At 53.5% G+C, this 20,014-nt stretch overlaps 1 protein-coding gene across 3 annotated transcripts in view; it reads left to right on the top strand.

Annotated features, from left to right (window-relative positions):
* Positions 1 to 20,014, top strand: part of IGF2BP2 (insulin like growth factor 2 mRNA binding protein 2) — a 26,368-nt gene extending 6,354 nt beyond the window's left edge. The window contains exons 3-17 of one of the 3 annotated variants that reach the window (XM_064457107.1): positions 4,523 to 4,571; positions 4,925 to 4,976; positions 5,266 to 5,329; positions 8,182 to 8,454; positions 12,492 to 12,626; positions 13,054 to 13,176; positions 13,446 to 13,581; positions 13,782 to 13,910; positions 14,832 to 14,852; positions 16,359 to 16,427; positions 16,586 to 16,702; positions 16,993 to 17,067; positions 17,203 to 17,334; positions 17,629 to 17,742; positions 18,376 to 20,014. In XM_064457107.1, coding sequence (XP_064313177.1) covers positions 4,523 to 4,571; positions 4,925 to 4,976; positions 5,266 to 5,329; positions 8,182 to 8,454; positions 12,492 to 12,626; positions 13,054 to 13,176; positions 13,446 to 13,581; positions 13,782 to 13,910; positions 14,832 to 14,852; positions 16,359 to 16,427; positions 16,586 to 16,702; positions 16,993 to 17,067; positions 17,203 to 17,334; positions 17,629 to 17,742; positions 18,376 to 18,471 — 1,585 coding nt within the window. In that variant the 3' untranslated portion in view covers positions 18,472 to 20,014. Of the gene's footprint in view, positions 1 to 4,522; positions 4,572 to 4,924; positions 4,977 to 5,265; positions 5,330 to 8,181; positions 8,455 to 12,491; positions 12,627 to 13,053; positions 13,177 to 13,445; positions 13,582 to 13,781; positions 13,911 to 14,828; positions 14,853 to 16,358; positions 16,428 to 16,585; positions 16,703 to 16,992; positions 17,068 to 17,202; positions 17,335 to 17,628; positions 17,743 to 18,375 lie in introns of all 3 variants that reach the window. The other 2 variants (XM_064457106.1, XM_064457108.1) reach the window with 2 other exon arrangements.

The raw sequence follows: 20,014 nt of genomic DNA, 5'->3' as shown, positions 1-20,014 counted from the left end.
CCTTACATCTTGTTGTAAGGCTGTATTTAAGACAGCTGGGTGAAATCGAGTATTCTGGTTCCCAAACACTTGTGGGAGGGGAGGTGGAGGTGAAGCCCCTCTGGAGCAGGAGACCAGGAGATGGTGGGTGGTCCATGGAGCTGCAGCCCGATGGGCAGATGCAGGGAGGGCTCCTGAAGGCTGGGCAGGGGGTCTGGTGGCTTGTTTTTATTTCACAGCTTCATCTTTGTGTTTCTTCCTTTGTGCCTCTGGATTTTTGGGGGTTACCTGTTATTTCCCTGGGAGCTTTCCAGGGGTAGCCACGAAGCTGTGCAAGAGCTGCAGGAAAGGGGAGAGATGTGCCAAAAAAACCCCATAATCCACCTGATTCTGGGGAATAAACCACAGGTTTTAAGGCTGCTTCTGTTTTATTGCTTGATTTCAGCAAGTACAGATAACTGGCACATGGCACGTGGACATCAGCCGGTGATGCTGGTGGGGTGCAAGTTTTCCATCCCCTTTCCCTGCACGGTTACGAAATCAACCTCACTATTTTGGTCTAACCGATGCATGAAATATAGCATAGCTCCAACATGGATTCTTTCATGAACCCAGCTTACGGCCTCACTTGATTAACAAGCCAGCTCCTTTGTTCTGCGTGTGATGCTGGCTGGCACACGGTACCCAAAACCCAGCTCTGAGATAGAGGACATGTTTCCTTCTTGAACTGGAATAGCTGCTAGTGAGCGGGACCGGTTTTGGTTGAACTTAGAAGGGCAAAAAATCAGGTAAACCTATATAGATCTGGTTTCTTAGGCACTTGAGGCTGATGCTCAGCTGCCACCGGGCATTTCATCCTGGGCTGGGCACTGAGGTGGCTGGTGGGAGCATGCAAGTTGGGAAGAGCAGGAGGGTGATGCAGAAGGATGCAGCTCTCATGGTTAGCTGGGGGAAGCTCACTACAGCAGGGCTAGTGGCACCATATAATTAAGTATTTTTCCACAAACTCTGTGCCTGTAATTCCTGGTTATTATGATTTATTATTTTGGGTTTTTAATTCCTACCAGCCTACTGCAAAACAGGTTGGGTAAAATGTGGCTCTGCCTTCGTCATGAGGTCCTGTACCAGGGATTGTGTGTGCGCACTGAAATCAATCCTGTCTCCCATGTTTTGGAAGGAGTAAGGAAAATTAAAATAAAGGGGTTTTCTGCCTCAAAGTCCTCCTGAGAGTGGTGTTGGAGGAGGGTGGCCTTGAGCTCTGCTGCCCTGTCCCACAAGGACCGCGTGTGGTCCGTGCCCCAGCCCTGGAAATAACACATCTGTCCACCATGACCCCAGATATACATCCCTCAGTCTGTCAGTGATGGCTGTGCGTGGTCCAGCATCACTTCAACCAGGTGGGGAATTACAAGAGCTATAAAAAATACACCCGGTAGGAATAATAACCCTCTTTTGAAAGCAGAGTGCTGATATTGAGCTCCTGGGACACCTGCCAGGTGGTGGAGGTGAAGCCTTGAGCACCATTTGGGTTTCTTTAAATGCTCTGCATCAGCTCAGTTGGATGTTGGAAGTGGGAAATCTTGGGATAAGGCAGGTGAAGGTGCCACCTGTTCTGTTTTGGGGCTGGAGGTGGCAGAATTAACTAGGCAGCATGTCCGGCTCTCTCCACCAGCAGGGAGAGGCCAGTCCTGGGCTGCGGTTGGGCTTTCAGAGCAGAGAAGGGCTTTTCCCTGGAAAGCTTTCAGGTTCTGACGGTTTGAGACTCGCTGGTGCTTGGGCTGGGGTTTGCTCGGGCAAACCAGCCTCACTGTGTGCCACCGCTTAGCTTGGGAGCAGGATGCATCACTTGGAGCGGGCAGGACTGGTCCCCTTGGGAGCTGAGTATGCAGCACCTCCCGGGCCTGGTCCTGGATGCCTTAAAATAGCCCCTCTGGGAGATGTTCGTGGGTTTTAAAAATGAAAGATGTCCTGTTTTCTGGAGTGGGCCCTGTAGAGTGGTTGTACTGGGATGGGAGGTGTGGGGTCAGCCACGGGTGGCTGACAGGGGCAGGCAGGATAAGAGTTTAGGCTGTTGGTGAGTAGAGCAGGATTGTCTTTGCTGTGGTCCTCCTTGGGCCAGGTCCTCCTCACTGCCTCCTTCCTGGCATGGCAGTGGGTGGGAATGGCTTGAGGATGGCATGGGTTAGGATGGGCATGGCTGGGTGGAGGAGGTGGGATGGGGTGAGATGGGATAGGATGGAATGGGGATGGGGTTGAATGAGATGGGATAGGATACAATGGGATGAATGTTGCTCCTTTCCTCACAAGGATCTTACGGGGCATGCCCAACCCTGAAATCCCTGGTGTCAGCTGGGGGCTGACAGAAGGAGTCTATGGCTGCTGAAGGAGAGGGGTTTGATAAGGCTGCAGGAAAGCACCATTTTCTCTAGCTCTGGCTTCCTCACTTTTTTGCGGTGACTGATTTCTTTTGATGGGCAGGGCCGCCCTTGCAGAGAGACATGTGGCATGGGGGCAGATAGCAAACTGGGCAGGGTTTTTGGCCGTGGTGTGGAGGTGACCATTCAGCAATGACGGCCGTATGCAGGATCCGCATGCAGGAGGAAGATCTGGCAGGGGCTGGCCTGGGGAAGCCAGCTGTCAAACCCATGCAGGGTTTTATTTAGCACACCTCCTTGGTCATAGGTGAGCGTAGGGTTTGTTGTCCATTTCTGACTGAGCAGCACCATGAGACGTGAAGCTCCGTGGTGGTATCAACTGCTTTGCTTGACCATGGCCCTTCTTGTGGGACGAGCTGAGGATTTTGTCTTGCCCTCACAGTCCACTTCTCAAGAAACATCCTTTCCCTCCTGTCCCTGTCTCACTTGGAGCCTGCGTTTTATCTGCCATGTGTGGGACGGTCACCCCAGATCGCTGCATGTATTCTCCAGCACCCCTATATTCGTGTTGCTTGTGCTGCACCCCAAATTCATGTTTCACAAGGCTGGTTGTCCATCACAAGGTTCCGTTTGTCCTGTGCTATTAAATAAGGAGCAAGTGGAGCATGCTGCTGCTGTAGAGGCAGAAAGATCATGTCTGGAGCACGCCAACCTCCAGCGCTGCGGTGCATGGCTCTCCCCAGCCCCAGCTGCCTTGGGTCTGCAAGGGCCAGTCTTTACTCTAGTTCTCACTGTCCCTCACATTTCCTCCCTGTCCCTGGTCTCTGGCCCCAGGCTACCTTAGAAGCTCTTTATCTGTCGGAATTGTTTGTGGGGTGCAGAGGTTCGGAGTGTGCGTGTGCAATGAGCAGCGAGTGCAGATACTAGCCTCGCCGCTTGGTCCAAACTTTGAATGTCTGGTTTCCCAGCTCTTGAAGGCTGTTGGTAGAATCAGGGAGTTCGGTGTTGACGGTTTGCAGGCGAGCAGAGCTCCTCCTGCCTCTTCCTGCAGGGGTCGTCCTGCAGGATTTGGCACAAAGCCCCTGAGTGTTGCTGGCTGTCTGCTGATGGCTGCTTGCATGTCCCCACGTAGCACTCAGGCTGGTGGTAGCAGTCGATCCAAGCATCCTCCTTGAGCTGAGCCCAAGGAAGGTCAAAGCTTCGCAAAACCAGCTTCCAGCTGCTGGTTGGCTCCCAAAACCCGGCTATGTGCATGTATGTGGGGTGGCTCAGTTGGAAAACTCATCCCTGATGTTGGGAGAGGTGGTCCTCTGATCAGAGCTGGACCAGGTTAGAACACATGACACTGCTTTGGTCGGAGCTGGTTGACTATAAGCAGGATTATGAATGCTGGTCTGGGTGAACAGTGGACGAGTTCATGGCTTGGCTGGATCCCCTATGGACTTGGGTATCTCAAAACTCCCCACTGCCCAAGTATGTCTTCTTTGCAGCCAGGCTGTGGAGGTGTTTGGTGGTCACTACGTCTTGGGAAGCCTTTGCAATGCTTCCTGTGCATCCATGCCCCAAGGCTGCACCATGGCAGGGCTGGGAGTGCAACTACAGCCGGGTTGGGAATACAGTCATGTGAGGTTGGGAGTGCAACCAGGCAAGGCTGGGTGTGTTAGCCATCTCCAAAGGCAGGCTTCTGAGCATGTGCATTTAGGTTTCCCATGGACAGCAGCCCTGCGTTGCTAGGAAGTGGTGGACATCAGTAGGACGTACCTTTGTAGAGCCCCCCACAATGGATAGCAGTGCCGTAGTGGGTTTTGGGGTCCTGTCCCCCCACAGCTGGCCAGTCCGGGGCAGTGTGGTCAGTGGCATGTGTACATGCATCCTGGCCATGCCTGTGCAGCCATGACTCTGTAGAGGCTTATTTCAAGAGGTTTCCTTGGAAACCCAGCGGCCAGTACAAGTAGAGAGTGTTCCCAAGGCAGCTTCAGCCCCAGCTGGAGGTGACGGGGGCAAAGCTGGGAGGAATGGCTTTCCCCAGGGCTGAGCTCCTCCAGCTCGGTGCAGGGAAGTGGGATGCTTTGGCAAGCTCTCACCAGCTGCCATCTGATTTCCATAAAGCCCTTTGTCTCCTGCTGTGGTGTGCCTGCAGACCCTAACCCAGGGCTTTCTCTTTGCAGGAGCAGGAAGATCCAGATCCGAAACATCCCACCCCACCTGCAGTGGGAGGTAAGAAACAGACAATCCTAAAAACATCCTGTTCATCTCCTCCTCCATCAGTCACACTGAGCAGCATGAGCTCTGCTGCCAGAGCATGTGGTCTGCACATGGGCCAACCCTTTACCTTCCCAGTAACCCCAGGAGTGAGGTGGAGCATGAACTGGACTCCATCTCCTGCCTGCTTGTGGGTCCTGGAGACCTGCGGCAGCTTTGAGCAGTAGGGCGTCATTGGGATAATGGGTTGCAGGTGGGTGATGCTGGCTCTTTGGAGTGTGTCTGTGTGAAGCAGGCTCTTTCCCTGCCTTCTCCTGGCAGCCTCTCCTGCCTGCCTCACCTGACCTGTTTGCTGCTCTCTCCCTCAGGTGCTGGATGGCCTATTAGCTCAGTATGGGACAGTGGAGAATGTAGAGCAAGGTAAGATGGTCCAGTATGGTCCTCACCTGTGTGAAAGTCCCAGAGCTTCTCCCCAGCTCTGCCCACGCTAGAGAAAACCCAATGGGGTGAAACCTGGTTTTCGCAGTCACTGGTACTGGGCTAAAATGATTTTCCCTGTGGACACAAACCCTGCTGGCAAAGGTGGGGCCGCCCATCTGGTGGTGGGGTGGTGGTGGCCATCAGTCACCAGGGCATACCAGCAGGGCCAGGAGGCGCAGTGACATCTCTCTCCTCCCCTGCTCTAATACTCCTCTTGCTTTTCCCCCAGTCAACACAGACACAGAAACAGCTGTTGTCAATGTAACGTATGCAACTAAAGAAGAAGCAAAAGTGTAAGTGGGTTTTATTTAATTTTGTCCCTATTTTCACACCACCTGAACTTTTCCCAAGGAGTCCCAGGTATTTTCCCCTGGCTGTTTTTCCAGGCTTCTTCTTGTCTTCTTCCAAAGTCTCCTTGAGTGGTTTCTAAGCTCTTACAGTGTAAGCTTCAAGTGTCTTAAGGGCTGTCTATGTATCTTCTCAAGATACAGCAGGTAGAGTTGGTTTTATCTTGAGCTGTGTCAGCTCCCATGAATTCTGCCAGCCCCACCTTCTCCTCTTCGCCCCACTGCTGGGTGGTCTCTTGCCTTCCCCCCTCACATGGGAGATGGGGTTTCTCGTGGTGCCCCATTGTACATGCACAGGCACCGCTGGACCAGCCTGGGCCATTCAGCCATGTGGTTGTCCCCTCTTCCTCTGTGCCATCTCCGCTTGTCTCCAAGGGGCTCCCAGAGTGCCATCTTGCAATTTCCTTTGGACACTCCTTCCTACAAGGTCCTCTACAGGGTCACAGTGGCTTTGTCTTCAGGTAGCAAAGTGCTCTAGAAAGCTGAGGGTCAGGTCAGATAAGCAGTTCATCAAGGAATCATCTTCCCAGGTTGGAAGTCCAGACCTAGACTGGGAATGCACCAGATGAATCATTAGTGTGACCACCTAGCCCGAGCTGCTGAAGAGGTGGAATATGGTGAAGGAGGTGGGAGAGATGGTGAAGAAGTGCTGTGATGATGGAAGATGCAAGCACCCCCACCAGCTGGGGAAAACTCAAGATGGAGACCAAAATATTCAGAGACTGTCACCTCCCGCTTCCTGGAGCCCAGAGAAACCAGCTTCTAAAAGGCTTTTGGAAAATTCTTCTGCTGTGGACAAGAAAAGAGGGCCTCCGGGTGGATGAATAACTGGTTAGGGGAGATGAGAGGAAGTAAAGGGGCCCATGGCCAGTTTCTGCAGGGGAGGGAGAGCAGCAGAGGGTAAATCACCTGCATGCTGTGCAGAGGAGTCATAAAAATGCCATCTATCAAGAAAAACTTTAAAAGGACAGAAGAACCCATGGAGGCTGTGCGGCAGTGCAGTATAGCTGTGTGAAGACATGCTTAAAGATTTGTCATAGCCAGCAGAGTTAAAAAAATACAAATGAGGGGTTATTTCAGACACGCAAGGACTATTCCAAGCAAAACACTTTGTTACAGCCCTGTGCTATAGACCAGCACCGTTAGCTGTGAGTAAGCAGTGAGCACATCTCATACTTTGCAGCCAGGATAGTTTTGATGTGACCAAGAGCCACGTCCACGCAGACCCTGTTCAGCAAAGAGCTGTGGATTGTGAGGCCGGTTCCCAAGTGCAGATGTTACCAAGCTGGGAGCAGCTTTGTGTCCTGTTGCTTAACATCCAGCCACAGGGCACTGCAGTGCAGGAATGTGGTTGTGGTGGAGAAACTCTTGTAGCAAAGGGTTTTGTGGACGCTGAGTTGATGTGCATCAAAAGTAGGATTTTCCAGTGCAAGCTGGAATATGAGCCTTATCTTTGTTTTAGGAGGATGTTGGATAGTGAGAACTGCCCAGGACAGAAAGCCATAGCTGTACAGGATGGGAGCAGAGATAGATGTCCCAAGGCCGTGGTAGGTCCTACTTTGAGTCCCTTTGCTGGTGGCTGTTCCAGCAACTTCCTGTCCCTGTTGGACCCGTCACAAGGTTGGACCTGTGAGGATGGAGATGGGGAGAATGATCTACTGGTCCAGGACGCCAGAGGAAAGTCCACCTTGCTCCAGTTGGGGTGGCCGCCCTGGGCATGCAGTCCAGCATCGGCTGGCCAGAGGATAGTGTTGCCAGCAGATGAAGGGAAGGTGCCGTGGACCACAGATAAACATGGCATGAGCTGCCATATCTTGCAATGTGTGGCAAGAAAGGAAGATGAAGAGTCACCAATGGAGCAGCGCTTCATGCTTTGGGATAAGAGGCTTCTGTTAGCGAAGACATGCTGATTGGTTGCATCCAGCTGGGCTGACTCCTGTCTCAGGTGTCACTCAGCAGCTCAACACAGAAGCGAGTGATGGGAGGAAAGGCCAGGGTGGTTTGTGGGTGCATGTGTTTGGTTTAAAGCACATTGTGATAGGAACAGGTTAAAGGAAGACTTCAGCAGAGAAATCAGACTGTGGGGCACTGTGCTGATTTCGGAAAGGGACGGCAAAGCTGCAGAAGTCCTCGTTGGATGTGATGTTCAGACCTGGCAAGGAGCTGCTGGCAGTGGTGCATTCGTACACCTGCCTATAAATTGCTAAAGCGAGGTGTGGAAGGAAGAGGAAGTAAGTACAGCTGAAGCCATCACCACTTGCAGAAGTCATTGCAGGCTCCAGCACAGCTGAGCATCACCCCACTGAGGAGGGGCTTGGGGGGACGAAGACCCCAGGTGATGCACCCCCAGCCTCACCAGAGCTGGAAAGGGAGTTGGGGTTCCTGCCAGAGGGGCACTACATGCCACATCCTTCTTCTTGGAGCAGGAGCTCCTGCTTGGAGCCCCCCACCACCTTTTTCACATCCAAAATCCCACGAGAGCATTTCCACACTGTGATAGCTTCTCACCAGCACTTTCCCTGGGTGAAGTGGCAGATCCCCAGACTGGCATCCCACCTCTGCTGGGGGGACAAGCCATGTGCCAGCCCCAGCATCACCCACATGAGAGGGGAGATCCACCACGCTGTGGGGCTTGCTCTGCATGGGAAAGTGGGGCGCTCTGGCTTCCCATGGCCACCTTCTCCAGACTGGGGAGGGAGGAATATTGGTTGGGGAGGGACCACGGTCTACAAGGGCAAGTGCTGGGTGTGCTCTCCCTGGAGAGCCCCTCACCGCCCCTGCCTCTCCCTACCTTGCAGAGCAATTGAGAAGCTGAGCGGCCACCAGTTTGAGAACTATTCCTTCAAGATTTCCTACATCCCGGATGAAGAGGTGAGCTCCCCTCCGCCCCCACAGCGATCCCGCCGCGGGGGCCACTCTTCCAGGGAGCGGGGCTCCTCCCCGGGGGGCTCCTCACAGCCCAAACAGCTCGATTTCCCACTGCGGATGCTGGTACCCACGCAGTTTGTTGGTGCGATCATAGGAAAGGAGGGCTTGACCATAAAGAACCTTACTAAGCAAACCCAGTCCAAGTAAGTACCTCAAATGGTTTTGTTTCCTTCTGTAGGGCACTGTAGGTCCCCGGCATGGGTCCTCCGTGCACTCGGGGCTTTTGAGTGCCGGCCAGCACCGTTTTCTTTGGGTGCAGCCTTCAGGGGATGGTGGCAGAGCCCATGTCCTAGATGGTTCCTGCTGGCCAGGGGGGTCTGGGTTTGGCAAGAGGGGGATGCACACCAAAAACAGCCAGGAAGGGGTTTCTAAAGCCTAATCACGAGAGCAGCTGGGGATGAGGCTTTAGGGAGAAATAGCAAGTTTGGGGATAAAATGCTGAAGTGGGATCTTAGGTACAGTGGCCAATGCCTGCATGGTCTTTGCCCTTGGGATCTGCTCATCCCTCAGTGCCCCGTATGGGCTAGAGCTGGTGGAGGGGGAAAGAGGGTACCATGGGACCACTGACTTGAGAAGGATGTGCTTTTCATAAGTGTTTGAAGGCTTTTTTTTTTTTTTTTTCAATCTAACATTTTTACTTTTGAAGAAAAAAATAAAAGGGAGGGGACTGTCTTGCCAAAGTTTTCCATGTTTCTCTTGTTGATGTTCACATTGATTTCACCTCTGATTTTCTGCATGGTTTTCCTGCATGGTTTGTTCCTGCCCAGATTTGTTTGTGTTTAACCCAAAGCTGTCTTCTGCCATGCTCATCATCCCGAACCTGGTGGTCTCACAGGACATAGGACTCCTGTACCAGAACATCCTTCAGGGCGTCCTAGTTCTCAGAGAAGCTTTTTGAGGCAAATTATTTGGTAATAGTGCATCTGCTTGAGCAGGAGGTAGGAAGATGAGCTGCTCTGCAGCCAAGCAAGCTGAACAAGCCAAATCCCAGTGTTGGGTTTGCAGGAAGAGGTTTGTACAGAAAGGGGGCAGGTGCACAGGGAGAGGAGCTCTTCGAGCCCAGCTAGCCCTAGAGCATGGCCACCTATTAGCCCTGAGGTGGTCCCAGTTGGCCGCAAGCCCTTCTTCTCCAGGTGAGTCCCCTGGTATGATGAGCAGCGAGTGTAGCTGCGTCCTTGCCACCCAAGACTGGAAGGTTGCCCTTTGAAGCCCTGAGCCTGGCAAGGAATGTAGGTGGCACCAGCTGCCAGTTTCTCCCAACCACGAGGCCAAATGCTGATACCTAGGGTAGTTTCTGCCACTGAGCTGTCCTTCCTTGTGGGTTGACCTGCCCTGAAGACCAGGTGCAGCGCTCCATACACTCACCTCTCCTGACATGCCTGAAGAGGCCATGTGCCATGGCGGACCACCACCTCCACTCCAGCAAGGGCAAGGGGGACCTCGTGCACCCAGCCTGGGCAGTCACAGGAGACCGTTGCCTTCAGTGTGGGGTGTCAGCCCAAAAGTCTGTCCCTGCTCAGACCACCCATGCCCATTGGTGTGATGATCCTGGCAATGAGGGTGCTGGTGGCATCCTGTTGCCTGGCCCCTGCTCCTATACAGAGTGACGTTGGTTCCTGGATTCCTCTGGTCTCATAGGACTTCTTCCCTGTCTCCACACATAGTGATGCCCAGAGATGCTCCTGAACTCAAGGGGACAAAACTGTGCCTAGGTTGAGCCATCTTCTTCCTTGGCTGAGGAGGAGCCCAGACCAAGAGCACACCCCACTAGACGACCTTCCACAATGATTGCAGCCCTTGTAACTTGATGAGAAGAGGACCATTGCTACCAAGCAGCCATGGGGCCAGGATAACCCTACATGCACACCGTACCGTCTACCTTGAGATGGCTGTCCCTCGTGATCACTGCACTCTGAAGCGTTCCCAATCCCCCGTAAGGTGTCTTGGAGGTTTTTCCTGCTGCACCATGGGCAAACCTGCCCTGTCCCTGTCCCACCATCCCGTTTGTCAGCTACCACAGTCTCCCCTGCCTGCAGCACCCTGAGTCCCAGGCAGCTGCTGATGGGGCAAGGGTCCCCTTCTCCATCCTTGTGCTGGACTGGAGCTGTGCAGCAGCAGCACTGGGACACGTTGGGAAGTCCAGAGCCGCCCTCCACCATCCAGCTTTTCAGGGTGGGACGTGCCTGAATGCAGCAGCCCTTTCTGGCACCCCATCTCTCTACAAATTGAGCTTGTGCCTGCACATCCAGGTTTGGGATAGGTTGGAGGTCAGCCAGAAACCTGGTCCACATACGTCTCCTAGGCTTGTCCGGGGTACATTCATTCAGCCCATCCATGGCTCTCGTCCCTTCTTTGGTACAAAGGCTCAGCTGTGTGCCCTGTCTTCACCAGCCTCAACTGCTCATGGGTTCAAGAAGCTGCCTGACTCCTGTCTGTGGGGTTTATTGGGCAGCCATGGATCCCTCATCAGTTCCCCCTAGCTGGGAGCATCAACCCAGCACCGCTCTGGAGCAGGGGCCTGTCATCGCGTTTTGTGGCACGTTGTGATGCATTTGCCTTCTCCCCAGCAGAAGGGGTGGCAGTAGGTGTTCCCATGCCTAATGAGCGCTGCCTCTAAAGGAACAGATCCTCCGAGTTGACCTGATGGAGCTCCGCAGCTGGGAGCGCCTTAGAGGGTGTCACACAGCATGCAACTGTGTCACTGTGTGCCGCAGACATAACGAAAGAGCCGGGAGAGCTCGGCAGTCCCGGTGTCTCCAGCACCTCTTTGCACAGTCCAAGCAGGACCAGTCACCTGCCTGAGAAGCTCTGACTGAAGCCATAGGAGATCTGGAGAGATGTAGCCTGCAAAGGTTTTGTCTTCATTCCCTCTTCAGTACTCAGATGAAACCACCCTAGGGTCCCTTTTGAAGCTGGTGGGGTAGGCTCTTCCCTTATCTCAGGGAAGGTTCATCCAGTTGCTCCCCTTCTACCTGCAGATGAAGCGTCCTTGTTCCTATACGCTGGTTCATGACCTCCTGGAAGAGTTGACCTGTGCAAACCCACCGTGACCCTGCAGCATCCAAGTGTGGCGCTGGTTAGGGGTGACTCTGCACCACAGCCCTTGGCCTTGCATGCACAGCAGCACCCATGAATGATGCCAGTCAGGATGGGGACCTCATATGAAAACAGAGACGAGGCCGGAGGGCACTGTATTGGAGCTGCGTGCTGGTGGCATGCACTGAGTGGCCACTACTGCACCTTTTCAGAAGATCTCTGCTAGCCCAACCCTGGCTGCAGCAGTGACAGGGACACTGAGGTGGTGGCTGATGGCAGGATGACTGCATGGCATCATCCTCCAGTGGGAAGAGTGCGGGTACTCATGTGGAGAAGATGAAAAGGTTGCTTTCCCCTGTTCTTCAAGACACGTGGTTGACATGCGGGAGTCTCCTACCCTGCTTTCCTCTCTCCCTCTCTCTCAGGGCCTTTGCCAGGTACGGTTGAGCGGTGAGGAGCGAGCTGGAGGCACGTGCCTCCTCCCCGCCATGAGCTGAGGGGAGCACCAGTGGAGCTAGAGCACGGTCCCTGCCGGTGCGCAAGGGAGAGCTTTCTGGTCTCCCATGGAAGGGCGTGAGTACAAGTGCTATTGTTGATGTGTGCCTCCATGTCACAACAAACGCTGCCTATGGGTAAGTTGTCTCTCTGTCCCGAAGGACACACAACGGTCCTGGCAGCCGCTGGTCGCTAGACAGCCTTGGGTGTTGTGCAGAGAGAGGTTTGAGGTTGGAAGGGACCTCTGGAGACCTCTAATCTGGTCTCCTGCTCAAAGCAGGACTGGTGTCAAAGATGATAGACCAGGTTTCTCAGGGTTTTGTCCAGTTGAGGATTTGTTCTGCCCATTCTTGATGCATCGTTTGACATTGACTGACATCCCTCAACTCCCAGGCAAACCTCAGGTCATAAAGGCGAATGTAGCTCAAATCTAATCTAGACCAATGGAAGTGAAATACTACCTGGGCTTGCATGAGATCACGTGATGGTAGACGTACGTCAGCGAGACCCAGGTTCACCCCAAAACTTGAGCAGGTTTTGAAATGAGCCTTTCTGTGAGTAGCAAGCTCAGCTCCTGAACTCTCGAAAGCCTTTGTGTGACACCAGACGCATCTCAGGGGGCTCCTTTCTGCTGGTTGTTTCGCTGTAGGGTTGACATCCATCGTAAGGAGAATGCCGGCGCTGCTGAGAAGCCCATCACCATCCATGCCACGCCAGAGGGGTGCTCTGAAGCATGTCGCATGATCCTTGATATCATGCAGAAGGAGGCTGATGAAACTAAATCGTAAGTATGATATTCAGTGGCCCTGGCTCAGCAAGACAGGCAGGTTTGGTGGACGGGAGGTAAACTCAGCCATCGGTGGAGAAACCCCCACGTCCATCTTCTGTCACCCCCCACCTCCTGAGAGAACTGCTGGCATTTGGAGTTTCAGGATAGAGTCATGGTTCAGCTAATAACTTACAACTTAATAACTTCTCTATGGTGTGGCTGGCAGCAGTGTAGAGATCAGGTGGGTCCAAAGAGCATGTAGGAAAACTTGGAGAACAAAACCCAGTGAAATATAGATTAGGGAAGTCACTTAGCTCCCATTTCTCAGAAACTAAGTAGATGCAGAGGTGGTTATCCTTTCACCACATCACTACTGGCCCTTGCTGGAAATCGATTTCCTGGCCAGAAGGACCTTTAGATTTTATTTTTTAATCCGTTTCAGAGCAGAAGAGATTCCCTTGAAAATCCTAGCACACAACAGTTTGGTGGGGAGGTTGATTGGCAAGGAGGGCCGCAACCTCAAGAAGATCGAGCAGGACACTGGCACGAAGATCACCATCTCCCCGTAAGTCCTGGTGAACACCAAGCCATGCCCCTCTGTCCAACACAGTACAGGCAGTGCTGGAGCCAGAAGATGGAGCAGTTGTGTCCTCCCACAGACATTCCCCATCCCGGTTGGGTGTTCTCCATCCCAGGTGGATGGTAGCATTGGGCAGGGAGAGGGTGCATGGTCCCACACTGTCATTTGGGGGAACCCTCATCTTTGAGTTTTCCTTTTTTCTTTTTGACCTTGAAAAATCTGTAACCAAATCTTGGGTTTTGTCTGTGGGCTAGTTTGCAGGATTTAACCATTTATAACCCTGAGCGAACCATCACAGTGAAGGGCAGCACAGAGGCGTGCTCCAATGCTGAAGTGGAGATCATGAAGAAGTTGCGAGAGGCCTACGAGAACGACGTGGTGGCTGTCAATGTAAGCTCCCAGCCCTCCTGCCTGAGATGCCCCTGCTTCAGAGCCACCGCTGAGGTGGCCAGAAGAAAATTGGGGGCGTTGTCGGTCTGTTACAGCAAGGGTTGGCCCTCATCCATCATGTCCACATATGGACATGTGTTGAGAACCCCAAAACCCCCACTCTGCCTTTTACACATTTCTCCATGTCTTTGCTGTCCCAGCAACAAGCCAACCTGATCCCTGGACTGAACCTCAGTGCTTTGGGCATCTTTTCAACGGGATTGTCCATGCATCCATCCACCCCTGGGGCCCGAGGGGCTGCGGCGGCTGCCCCATACCACCCATTTGCAGTAAGTGCAAGAGGTTTTGGGGTGCAGGGGACATGTTCTTGGGGGAAAGAGTGGCCTGTAGACTCTCCTGCTGTATTTCTTGGGTTTGGGCAGACACTGTAGCTATAGGAGCCATCTCATGGGGAGCCTTGAACAAGAGCTCTGACTCTTGGCCGTTTGGGGAACATACTCATCAGATCAGTGAAGTGGAGAAGACAGTGAATGAACATGGATTGTCCCTTCTTGGATTTATATCCCTGGGAAGATCAGCTGCATCCCCATGTTGCATTGAGCTTGGTCTCACATGTGTTTAAGGACTTGCTGTGTCCCAAGGGTGCTGCTCTCTGAAGGTGCCTGTGCCGATGCTGGCATGGAAGAACCATGTAGGTGGTCTTCAGTCCTGACCCCAAACCCACCACTGGGTTGCGATGGTGTGGACTCGGTTGTGCCTTGCAGGTCCGGTCCTGGTGGCCACACGAACACGCTGGCATTACCGCAGGGCGTGCGGAGCATGGCATGAAAGGGGATGAGCAGTGGCCCCTGTGCAGCCATCAGCCTTGATCCCTGCCCTAGCACCCAAAAGGTGACGCTTTATGGGAGTTGAGCTTCACCTGATTTTGTAGGCAAGGGTTTTTCTTTGTCTTGGGGTGCTGTGGCTGCTGAGGCCCGGGGCAAAGCAAGCCTGCGAAGTGGTTTCAAAACCACTGAGGTTGCACGCAGGCAAGGACAATTCAGCATTGGGAAGACACATTAGCCAAAGTGCTGATGGGGAAGGTCCATCCCCAGCCCACTAGCACTTGCTGAGCACCCTTAGGATGGCCAGGCTCTGCGGTCTGTCTGTTAGTCTCTCTAAATACATCTGCTGAGATGTTTTGGATGCACGGCAACTGGCGTGCAGGTTAATTTACTTGTGCTGTTTTCTTTTCCTGGCGACGCCAGCAGCAGAGCAGTCGGAGGAGAACGGTGAGTGCCGGGCTGGTGGTGCGGAGGGGTGGATGAGTGAGATGTGTTTGATGGCCCTGGAGGGCACCAAGAGGGTCTGTCTGTCTGCGCACTGCCAGCCCGTGGAGGGGAGGATGCTCTGCCTGCGTCAGCCGCCTGAGCAAGCGCAACCTTCGGGAAACATCTGCTTGAGCGTTTGTTGGTGTGATGGAGAGGAGCTGGGCAAGTCTCCTGAATAGCAGCGTTTGGTGTGGGCTCCTTCAGCCCAAAGCTTTGCGTGGCCTTTTACAAGCCACCCTGGCAAGTCCAAGAGGAGTGGTTGCCTCTGCCGTCATTTTTTATAGTAAAACAAGGGGGAGGCAAAAAAAAAAAAACAACAACAAAAAAGTAACTGGCGCTTGGCTCCATGGTGGCTCCTTCTCCCCGAGTACTTTGTGTTTCATACCTCAGAGTGGTCATTTCTGACCATGTCCTCAGCAGGTCCTGGAGCCAGGGGCTATAGCTTAAACCAGAGACCTGGCAAGGATGGAGGAGAGGGAAGGAGTCTCATGGCGAAAAGGGGGAGCTGGGAACATGCGGTGCCCTCCCTGGCTGTGAGGGACCAGCTGGGCAGGAGAGGACACATTGGTGTAGGAGACATGGAGCAGCCATGGCCAGAAGCAGAGGTGGGTGTGGGGAACATGAGCTCAGTGCAAGGAGGAGCAAAAAACCTCGGTGCAGCAGGTTTAGAGGGCTGAGAGTTAAGAGTAGTGTCTGCTGTGTGCAGGGGAGCTGGGTCTTCTCCTCCACCCAAGTAACCATGGTTTGCAGGTTGCATCTGGTTGCACTCACCCAAACCCAGAGCAGGAGAGTTGTGTCTGCTGCCAGGAGAAATACCTGATGTATTTGAGACATGGAGAAATTGAAGAGGGATTGGGTTGGGGTGAGCTGTATGGGATTGGTGTTCTGGCACGCACCCCTTGCTTTTGGCCGTGGAGAGATCTACTGCATTTTCCCCGTCTCCATCCTGGCTCTTGGGGGAACAGCTTCCTCAGTCTTTGCTTTTTCTTCTCTTGGAACTGGAGAAGGGAAATGGTGATGGAAATTGAAGCCAAACCAGATACCTTGCTCAGTTCTCGCCAAACCCCCACCTTCTCTGCAGGGGTCAGAGGTTACAGCATGGTTTTGTCATTCCAGGGTTGCGGCTGCTCCCAAAGACCATAGGGGCTGGTTTTCCCCTATGAACAGTGGCAGGACACAGCTGAAAAAATAGCAGTGGGGAGGGACTGGGGGTAACTGGAAGCCTCCATCCACCTCCCAGCCCCATTGCACTGTGCTGCAGGCACAGGATCTGGGATGCAGCTCACCCTGCCGCACCCTCGGGTGCACCCGCATTCTCTGGGAGGGGTTTCAGGGGCTGAAGCATTGTCCCTGTGTCCCTGCCAGGCTCACGGTGGTGGCACACTGTTCCGTGTCAGGCTGGGGGCGGCTGGGAAGGGGCTGGCACGTTGGGGATGTCACTGACCCTCATTCTCTCTCCTGCCGTAGAGCTCCTCGGCGTACCTCTCGGGTCTGTATGGAGCCCCCCCAGCCAGCGCTTTCCCCCATCAGCACCCCGTAAGTGCCTTGGCACCTCCCTCTTGGCGGTCTTCACTTGGGCACCTTGGGAGAGTGGGCACGAGGCCGGGGTGAGCAGCCGCTGCCCTGGGATGCTGGCAACCACCCCTCCGGTCCGACTGGTCCTCTGACCATCTCACTTTTCCATGGCCTTGCAGCTGCCAGAGCAGGAGGTTGTGAACTTGTTCATCCCAACGCAGGCGGTGGGGGCCATCATTGGGAAGAAGGGGCAGCACATCAAGCAGCTGGCGCGGTTTGCAGGTGCCTCCATCAAGGTGAGCAGGGTGCTGCAGGGCTGATCCTGGGCTTCATGCCTTGGTTTCTCCTTCCTCCTCCTGAAGGCAGCAAACAGGAACCCTTGGGGAATGGTTTTGCTCCCCAAATGAGTAGAAACACAGTCCTGCAACATCCAGTTTTTGCCCCTGCTTGCGTGGGAGGGGGTGTCCTTTCTTGGGAGGGGATGCTTGCTTAGGTGGATGCCCCTGCATTGGGGGACATCCCACACAGGGAAGGTCTTGCCAAAGCAGGGCCGCACTCACGCTCCTTCTCCCTCATCCCTCTGCAGATCGCCCCGGCAGAAGGCCCTGATGCCAGTGAGCGGATGGTCATCATCACGGGGCCACCCGAGGCTCAGTTCAAGGTGCGCTGGTGCTTTACTCAGTACCGTGGTTTTGATGCTGCTGGTCATCGGCGCATCGTGGGCCTCAGGAAGGGAGGGCACAGCAGGCACGGCCAGGACTGCTGCCCTCTGGTTTAATTTATGTCTCCTCCCCAGGCCCAGGGGCGAATATTTGGGAAGCTGAAAGAAGAAAACTTCTTTAACCCAAAAGAAGAAGTGAAGCTTGAAGCCCATATCAAGGTGCCTTCCTTCGCTGCCGGCCGTGTGATAGGCAAAGGTGGCAAGACGGTAGGTGGGGGTTGCGGGGATGCTCCCCCCTGCCCCAGGGCTGCAGAGCTAGGCATCACCCATCACCCCTGCCCACCCTGGGGGGCAAAGCCCAGGTGCTGTAAGGTCACAGCAATGTCTTGAGTCCAGCCCCATGTCCTGGTGGTGGCTCTTGTTGGGTGGTGACCATCCCAAGGTGGGGGACCCTCGGCAGCCTGGTGGTGTGTGCTGGCTTGGAGCTGGGGTAACACGGGTGGCAGAAGATTTTGGCTCTTTCACAACACAACCCACCTGGGGCTCTGTCGTTTGCTCCAGGTGAACGAGCTGCAAAACTTAACTAGCGCAGAAGTCATTGTGCCACGAGACCAAACCCCGGATGAGAACGAGGAGGTCATTGTTAAAATCATTGGGCATTTCTTTGCCAGTCAGGTACGGTGTGGCTGTGGCTTCTCTGATATCCCCAGCCAGTTTCATCCACCACGGAAAGCTGTGGGGCTGGCTGGCAGCCCCAAGCACGGCACGGCCTGAGCATCCTGCCACTCTGGTTTAGATGGTTTCCATGCACTCAGGATGCACCAAAGGTGTTTTGTCAGCTCTCCCCAGCTGTGCTAGCAATGAAATTAAAAGACTGGGTGGATTTAGCTAAAATACATGTCTTAGACACCATGCCATAGTGGCATCCAGGTTGTGAATCAGCTCCTCCCTGGCATCAGTGCTGGCAGGGAGCTCCCACAGGCACCTGCATCCCACCTGGGTGCATGTACCACAACGTTGTCTGCTCGCAGGGGATGGCAGCACCCCAAAATACAGGCTCTGGGGGCGTGATAGAGGAAGCACAAGTTAAAACTCTGGAGTGCTCCACTTGCAACTGTGCAGGAGCAGAGTGGCTCCTTCTTTAGCATATCCTTAATTGCAGCTGTGCCCAAACCACATGCTTGTCTGGTAATTAAAAGCTCAGCAGGTGATGAGTGGCAAGATGATCAGTTGTGGCTGGAGGGGGAGACAATCACTCAGGCTGCTTGCGGTGCCTGCCCTGATGCCTGGCTCTTGCTTCCCCCCAAGACTGCACAGCGCAAGATCAGGGAGATCGTACAGCAGGTGAAGCATCAGGAGCAGAAACACGCTCAGGGAGCCCCGGCCTCACAGCACAGCAAGTGAGGCTCCCGCTGTGCCGGCCAGCACCACCCGATGAATGTAACGCTGCCGCTGCCGCCGCCGGGCCCCCCAGCAGATCAGGGGAGCAAACCAAAGACCCCCCCCCGAGCCTCCGCCATGGCCGGGGTGCTGCGAGGATGTGCAGCAGAGGGGTACAGGGAGGACTCTCCATGCCACAGCCTCCTCCTTACTCCATTGCCTCCTGACGCTATCCCTTTAGTTGGACTAACATAGGCAGAGATTTTTTTTTTTCTTTTTTAATTTCCTAAAAGCCACCCATTTCATCCAGGCACGGCCAGAGGAGCTTGCCCAGAATGGGGGGGCTGCAGCATACAGTGCGGTGCTCATCGATTTTAGAATTAATGTTTTGATAACGAAACTAATGCTGGTTTTTAAGTTTTGTAAGAATTTTTTTTTAATTCTTTTTTAATTTCAGAGGGGTTGGCGGGGAGGGGGAGGTTTGTTTTTAGCAAAAGCAGGCTTTTCTAGAGTTTTAAGGAAAGGAGCTAGTCCATTGGTTCTCTAATGCACGGTAGAGCAGATGTAGGATTGCCAGCAGGGGGAATAAAGGTATAGTAAGTATTAAAAAGTGACTTCTTAAGGGCTTTGAGAAGAGCAGTGCCTGTATGAGCCAACAGAAGGGATACCGTCTCCTAAAAGAGGAGTCTCTTTCATACATCCTTTCCTCTTTGCTTCACAGAGTCCAAAACTGGGGTTTGCATCTGTCCTATCCCCCCCTCTCCAGCTGTCTGTCTGTCCCCCCTCTCTTTCCATCACTGTTCAACACAGCCATACTCGGTGCTAAAAACCCCAGAAAACAATGGGCAGTGGCGTCTTTGGGAAAAAAGCCCTGTTGCAGGGAGAGGAGGGGAAAAGGAGAGGGGGGAACCCCAGATTTACAAGAAGTTTTAAGCCCAGGGCTAGAAAAACAACTAGCAAAATTTTTTTAAAATTAAAAAAAAGAACAAAACCAACCCTACACAACACACGCATACACACACAAAACTACCTCAGGTTTTCGTACCTCAGCACCTTGCGCTTGTGTTTCCCTTTTAGAGACTTTTGTATGCCTTGTAAAACTGATAGTTGGAGCATTTTTTTATTTTTTTAATAAAAAAACAAGTTGGAAAATGATCTCGACCAAGTCAGCTGCGAGGCGGGAGAAGGAAACCATCCCGTGTCCCAGAGCTCTTCCGTAGTTTCCTTCTGCTAGCTGAGAGCCAGTGGCCATTCCTTCAGAGAAAGCTTGAGAAATGTTTAAAAAGAAAAAAAAAAGGGGGGGAGGGGGGAGAAAACCAACCAAAAAAAAAAAAAATCACCCAAGCAATGAACGAAAGCAGTGAAAGCCGACGGGCAAGAGGAGCAGGACAGGAGCAGCGTGCTGCCGGCAGGTCCCGTGCTGCCAGCTGAGCGTGCCAGGGTGAGGTGCCGGTGCCAGTGCCAGCCCCATGGGCTGCAACACCACATTTTCCTCTACTTCAAAGTGTTCTGTGAAAAAACACACCCAACAGCAACAACAACAAAAAAATATATCCAGCTAACAAGA

Source organism: Phalacrocorax carbo, chromosome 7 (genome assembly GCF_963921805.1).
Source record: "Phalacrocorax carbo chromosome 7, bPhaCar2.1, whole genome shotgun sequence".
Classification (NCBI taxonomy): domain Eukaryota; kingdom Metazoa; phylum Chordata; class Aves; order Suliformes; family Phalacrocoracidae; genus Phalacrocorax; species Phalacrocorax carbo.
This window is presented reverse-complemented; position numbering and strand designations above follow the sequence as displayed.